Raw genomic sequence first — 6,773 nt, 5'->3', positions numbered from 1 at the left:
CTGTGGGGTATCATTTTAGACAATTTCAAGGTCAGTGATTATGAATCTGATGTGATTTTTGATTTTTAATCATTTACTAGGGGTCAAGCCCTCTGTAGGTGAAGCATGACAAATTTCTATTACAGCAGAGAATATTTAAACTTCAAATATTTAAACTGAAGCACACGTTCTAATATTTCAAATATCTAATGCAACTATTCTTATTTATTATGTACTTCTACCTGAGAATGTAACTCGTTACAGTTGTTACGAACAACTTAAAATCAGGCGTCTTATGCTAATTTCCGAGGTTTAAATCCCTTATTTTTGGAAATTATTGATTACAGGTTAGAAATGTGGGGTGCAGGAGTTTATCCTGGCTGTATCAAGCTTAAGGCAGAAAACAATCCTGGATAGGGCAGACATCCATTTCAGATCACACTCACAATCACATCTATTTATTTATTTCATTAGAACAATCGAGACAAGAACAGGCCATTCAGCCCAACAAAGTTTGCCATTCCTATCTCCTCTTAATCTTCTTTTTACTTAAACTTTAAAGGCTCAGCTCTTTTAATCTTTCCTCATAACTCATCCCCTGTAGCCTTGGAATTAGCCTAGTCGCTCTTCTCTGGACCTTTTCTAGTGCTGCTATGTCCTTTTTGTAGCCTGAAGACCAAAACTGCACCCAGGACTCCAGATGAGGCCTCACCAGTGTGTTATAAAGCTTGAGCAGAACCTCCTGGGACTTGTACTTATTAAATGCTCTCTTTATACTCTTTTTATGGTTATTTACTAGAACATTAGAACATTAGAACACTCTAGACAAGAACAGGCCATACAGCCCAACAAAGCTCGCCATTCCTGTCCACTTAATTCTTCTAAAATAACACCAAGTCAAGTTTTGAAAGTCTCTAAAGTCTTACTGTCCACCACACTACTTAGTAGCTTAATTTTATTATGGTTTTCTATGTGAAGAAAAACTTTGCAATGTTTGTGTGAAATTTACTCTTAACACGTTTCCAACTGTGTTCCCATGTTCTTGATTAACTCATTTTAAAATAACAGTCTTGATCCACTGTACTAATTCCCTTCATACTTTTAAACACTTCAATCATGTCACCTCTTAATCTTCTTTTGCTTAAACTGTAAAGGCTCAGCTCTTTTAATCTTTCCTCATAACTCAACCCCAGTAGCCCTGGAATCAGCCTAGTTGCTCTTCTCTGGACCTTTTCTAGCGCTGCTATGTCCTTTTTGTAGCCTGGAGACCAAAACTGCACACAGTAGTCAAGATGAGGCCTCACCAGTGTGTTATAAAGCCTTACCAGAACCTCCTGTGACTTGTACTCCACACATCAAGGCGCTATATAACCTGACATTCTGTTAGCCTTCTTAATGGCTTCTGAACACTGTCGGGAAGTCGATAGCTTAGAGTCCACTATGACTCCTAAATCCTTCTCATAAGGCGTACTCTTGATTTTCTGACCGCCCATTGTGTATTCAAACCTAACATTTTTACTTCCTGTGTGTAATACTTTACATTTATTGACATTAAATTTCATGAGGGGGAAGCGTGACGTCAGGAGTGGTGAGTTGGTCTACTTCTGCATTTCGGAGTGTAACTTGCCTCCGCTTAGTTAGCGGTACCTTTTTGTTTATTGCTTTTTAAAGTTTGTCCTGTTTCACAACTACACGGGCGGTGCAAGAATAAAAAGAAAAAAATAAAGAAAAACCAAAGACCTCCGAACTGTTGATCTCATAAATTACCTTCATTAAAAAAAAAAATCAAGGATGCCACATAGACTTTTTTCTGGCATAATGGTGAATAATAATAAAGTTAGAATTAAAACACCAGATGGGTGATTTTAATTTTGTTTTGGATCATTTTGGAACCAAAAACTGCAAATAACATAAACATTACATCTAGTATCATTTCAGTAAATTATCAGCATGCAGAGCTTTTGGACCCCTTTACTTTCTGCCCACTATATTGTGTTGTAGATTTAAATTTAAGTGAAAAACTGTGACATTTTTGCCCATCAACCAACTCTCAGTAACCTATAATGACAATGTGAGAACATGACTTGAGCAAGGTTTGCAAATGTATTAATAATCAATAATTGAAATCCATCATTCATATAGTAATTCAAATCCTTAATTCAGTTCTTTGTAGAAGTCCCATTGGTAGAATTTCCAGCTGATGGAGAGGTGCGAAGGAATTTAAGGTGACCTGGGATTACGAGTTTTTTCGTAGGCTTCAGGGATTCTAGAGTTAAAGTTAAGTCGTGACAGCATTGACTGACAAGATCATTTCTCGGTTTCTTTTTCAGCAGAAGTGAAGCTCCGGCTATGAACCACACCTCTGCTTCTATGTCAGAGTTTATGCTCCACTGTGCCATGGACTCCCAGCAGATAATTTACACAACTCCTCTCCTCACAATGGTCTACTTAGTGACGCTGTTTGGAAACTTCCTGGTAATTCTGGCCATAACGATGAATCACAATTTGCAGACACCAATGAATATTTGCATTGCTACCTTAGCAGTGATTGACTTGGCGGGCAGCACTAACATCGTCCCTAAAGTGATTGCCGTTCTTTTGGACTCATCGTCTATTCCTTATGGGCTTTGCTTACTTCAGATGCTCTTGGTGTTGTATTTGGAAGGAATGGAGTCTCTTCTCTTGGCTCTCATGGCGTGTGACCGCTATGTAGCTGTTATCCATCCACTTCGATATCCTTCTCTTATAACTAATAAAGTAGCTTGGGCTGCAATTTTGCTTTTACTTTTAATTTCCACTGTATTTATTATGCCATATATCCTTTTTGTCACAGAGTTTTCATTCTGTAAAACAAATGTGCTGAACTACTGTTTCTGTGATTATATTACAATGGTTAAGTTAGCTTGCAATGAAGATCCGAAATATTTGATTATGCTTTCCGCTGTATCGGTTGTTTTTGGTGCTGGTCCATTTGCATTCATTATACTTTCCTACCTCAGGATTGCATATGCTGCACTGAAAATTGCGTCTATTCAAGGGAAAAAAAAGGTTTTTAACACTTTAAGTAGTCACCTGCTTGTGGTCGGACTGTTCAATATACCTTTATTAACATCCTACTTATTGCCCGGAACTGGAGTGAAGCTGACCACCGAAGCTTACAACACTATGGTCATTGTATCCATTATCGTCCCACCAATGTTGAACCCCATAATATACAGCTTCAGAAACAAGGAGATAAAAACTGGCATCTGTACTTTTATAAAAGGGATAAAGGCCGGTCCAGAAATCATCCGTAACTGAAATGAGGTGGATACCAAATTCTTGTCAATTGGCATTAACCTCTTGTAGCTGCTAAGTAGGTAAAGCAGGATCAAGCAGGAGTCAAAAAGAAATTTCTCATTCCAATAAAGGTTTAGTAAAAACTCAAAGTAAACAGTTCACACAAGAATAGAGAAAAATGTTTTTACACACGCAGAATAAAAGGAAAACGTTTCTTCTTAAAGCTTAGCTTTTTCTTGTTAAACTCCAGTTGCAATCTATGCTTAGTTATTTTCCTATACTTTACTTAGTATATTCAGTACGTTCTATACGTACGCCGCTGCACATTCAATGCTTCACGTTACGTTGCCTTCAACTGGGCACAGTTTGAAACCGTGTACCTTCCATACCTTACCTGCGACAAGGCAGATCACTAACTGAGTGAGTCTAATCTGCAGTCAGAGGGACAAGAAATAGTTAGAAAATACCAATTCAATTCAGCTTGTGGGGGTTATAATAGAACCTCCCATGTACTATGCACTAATATATAGTAAAACATTTTACATAACTAAGAAAATACTTCTATCAACGTAACAAAACCTAAATAACTAGCAGGTTTACCCCTGAAAAAATGAGCCAAGAACGTCACATTTTTCAACAAGAAAAAATGTTATTATGTGTAATAGAAACATGTAATTATCAGAATGTCGACATAAATACTGTAGGTCTGTCGAGTGTCTGCTGCTGATACAGATACAGATTTAGTGCAAGTCCTACCTGTGACACGTTTTGAAACAGTCAGCAACTTATAGCCCGACGTCTCAAATGGGAAAGCAGATGCGTGTTTCTTTGAACACTTTTCTTACATTTTGTTCTGTTGCTTGTGCATGGTAGGGTAGTATGTCACTTCCTGATCCACAAGCTTTTGGCTCAAGGCTCATTGACTTCCACATTTCCTCGACACAAACATTAACAGTTGCTGCATTATAAACAGAGCCTAATAGGCTAATGTTTTTCATGTCCTTCCGCAATCATTTCACCTTTTTTGCCACGCTGAAGCTTCACACGATCAAATTTACCAAGCATATCATGGCAGTTTGGTCATACAGTGTCATATGCATCATTGTCAACATCTGATGAACAACTGCCACTATAATAACTTTTGCTTGATACAACTAATGGTTCAGTTTCAGTTTGTTCTGAAACTAGCTTTACATTTTTTCGTTTATACACCATTGTGTGTTTTGGTTGAAGGCTCCACCCCGCTCATGAATATTGATGAGATTCCATTGAGTGGCAGAACACATAGAAAAGTTCTTTTTTTTTTGCAGCATGATGTTCTTTTATCCAGCAGAATACTGTCCTGAGTGCTGTTTGGTCTGAACACTGTACATGTGAACAATGCACCTTAACCTTAGAGACACTCTGGCTTCACCATTTTTACACACTATAGAATTCCAAGCCTGAGAGATGCTCAGGGTTAACGCTAAGGAGGCTAATAGAATTTAGTTTAGTTTTCATCATTCATAGGTCAGAACATGTGAATAAAAAGTTAAAAATTTAAAAAAATGTAACAGGAGTATATAATGATTCTTTAAATAGCACCAGAATTTCAAAAGCAACGATATGTATTACCAGTATCGGTATCTGTTTATTCACTGTAAACTGTAAATGATGAAATGATCAGTCTTGTGTTGTGCATATTAAATAAAACTGTTTACACAATGAATATTGTACAATTACATTTTGGTAAATTTAGTTTCAAAAGGTGGGGAATGTCATGCCACTTAAATATATATTAATGCTATTTTTCTTTACATCTTTTATTATTTGTGTAGTCTTGCTTGGTCTGATGGTCTTTTACTGCTTCCTGAAATTCATAATTTCTGCAACATCATAAGGTTACACAATGAATATGGCATTTCCTAACACATTTGCATTTTACATTTATTTGCTTACCAAGCATTTTTATTCAAACCAACTGACAAAAGAGGTCAACATAAAAATAATCAAGTAAACATCCATCTGGGGATGTGTTACAAAATGAGATTACAAAATTTATTACCATAAGTGAAAAACTTGTGCAAAATGATCTTCTGGTAGACATCACGTTAGCAATGTTCCACGCATAAACTAGTCATGAAAGAACGGACATTTCAGTTAACAAATCCTCTTTAATAAAATCCCTTTGTGTGTCCAGGTGTCTGTGGGTGGGTGTCTTCTGGTGAAGTGCGCATGCGCGGGACACGGTGCGATGCGCGATATTACTGTCAGAGAAAGTTAGAGGCGTTTTACGGAAATACAAACCAGTATTACTGTGAGAGGAAATTAAAGGTACACAATACAGTGACGCATATTACAGCCTCATACAAGCCAGTATTACTGTCAGAGGAGATTAAAGGCATATTACCGACGCACATGCCTGTATTACCGCCGGAGAAAATTAAAGGTATATTACGGACGTACAAGCCAGCGGATGTACAAGATAGTATTACTGTCACAGAAAATTAAAGACACACAATACACGGCGGCAGCCCATGAAGAACAGTCAGCTCAGCAAGTAAACATCAACAAAAGAAAGGCTGAAAGACAAAGAAAAATACGACCAACAAAAAGAATGAGGTCAAAGTCCCTTGCCATTTAATATAGACTGTTCCTACTAATGTTTATGCACTACTGTTCTAGCGCCCGTTATTGTATCGGGCTAAATGACTAGTATTTAATACTCTACTTTAAATACAGACCAGTAAATACATCCAAATGAATACAAAACCTTGTTTAGTGGGATAAAAACTGAAATATCACATAGACAAAAGTATTCAAACACATTGCTAAATATTTGAAATTTGGCTCAAGTGTATCCCATTCTATTAATCATTGTTTAGACGTTTCTACATTTTGTTTGAAGTTAACCTGTGGTCAGTTCAATTGAATGCACATGATTAGGAATCTCACACACCTGTCTATTGAAGGTCCAAAGGTGATCAAAAACCAAGCCATGAGGTCAAAGGAGATTAGGGACAGGATTGTGTCAAGGCAACAGACCTACAGAGCATAATGGCCTCCGTAATTCTACAATGGAAGAAGTTTGAAACAACCACAACTCATCCTAGAGCTGGTCATCTGGCCAAACTGAGCAACTGGGGGAAAAGGGCCTTGGTAAGAGAGGTGATGAAGCCTCTGATAGTCACTCTGCTCCAGAGAACTTCTGTGGAGATGGGAGAAACCTCCAGAATGAGTGCCATCATCTGGGTTTTATGAGTGGCCAGGCAATACATGAGAACCCACTTGGAGTTTGTAATAAGGCACCTAAGGGACTCACCGACCAGGAGAAACAAGATCCTCTGGTCTGATGAAACCAAAATTGAACTGTTTGGCCTCAATTCTAAACATCACATCTGGAAGAAACCAGGCACCGCTCATCACAGGCACATTACCATTCCAACAAGGAAGCATGATGGTGGCAGCATCATGCTGTGGGGTTTATTTTCAGCTGCAGGAACTGTGAGATCAGACAAGGCTGAGAGAAAGCTGAA

The 6,773-nt window shown here is 37.9% G+C and overlaps 1 protein-coding gene across 1 annotated transcript; it reads left to right on the top strand.

Annotated features, from left to right (window-relative positions):
• Positions 1–2,328: 2,328 nt before the first annotated feature.
• On the top strand, positions 2,329–3,279 carry LOC114641302 (olfactory receptor 1496-like). The gene has a single exon (XM_028790372.1). The coding sequence runs from the start codon at positions 2,329–2,331 to the stop codon at positions 3,277–3,279; it is 951 nt and encodes a 316-aa protein (XP_028646205.1).
• Positions 3,280–6,773: the final 3,494 nt, after the last annotated feature.

This window comes from Erpetoichthys calabaricus, chromosome 4 (genome assembly GCF_900747795.2).
Source record: "Erpetoichthys calabaricus chromosome 4, fErpCal1.3, whole genome shotgun sequence".
In the NCBI taxonomy this organism is placed as follows: domain Eukaryota; kingdom Metazoa; phylum Chordata; class Cladistia; order Polypteriformes; family Polypteridae; genus Erpetoichthys; species Erpetoichthys calabaricus.
This window is presented reverse-complemented; position numbering and strand designations above follow the sequence as displayed.

Excerpts from the sequence above, each read along its gene's own strand:
- LOC114641302 (XM_028790372.1), top strand. The coding sequence starts at position 2,329 with ATGAACCACACCTCTGCTTCTATGTCAGAGTTTATGCTCCACTGTGCC.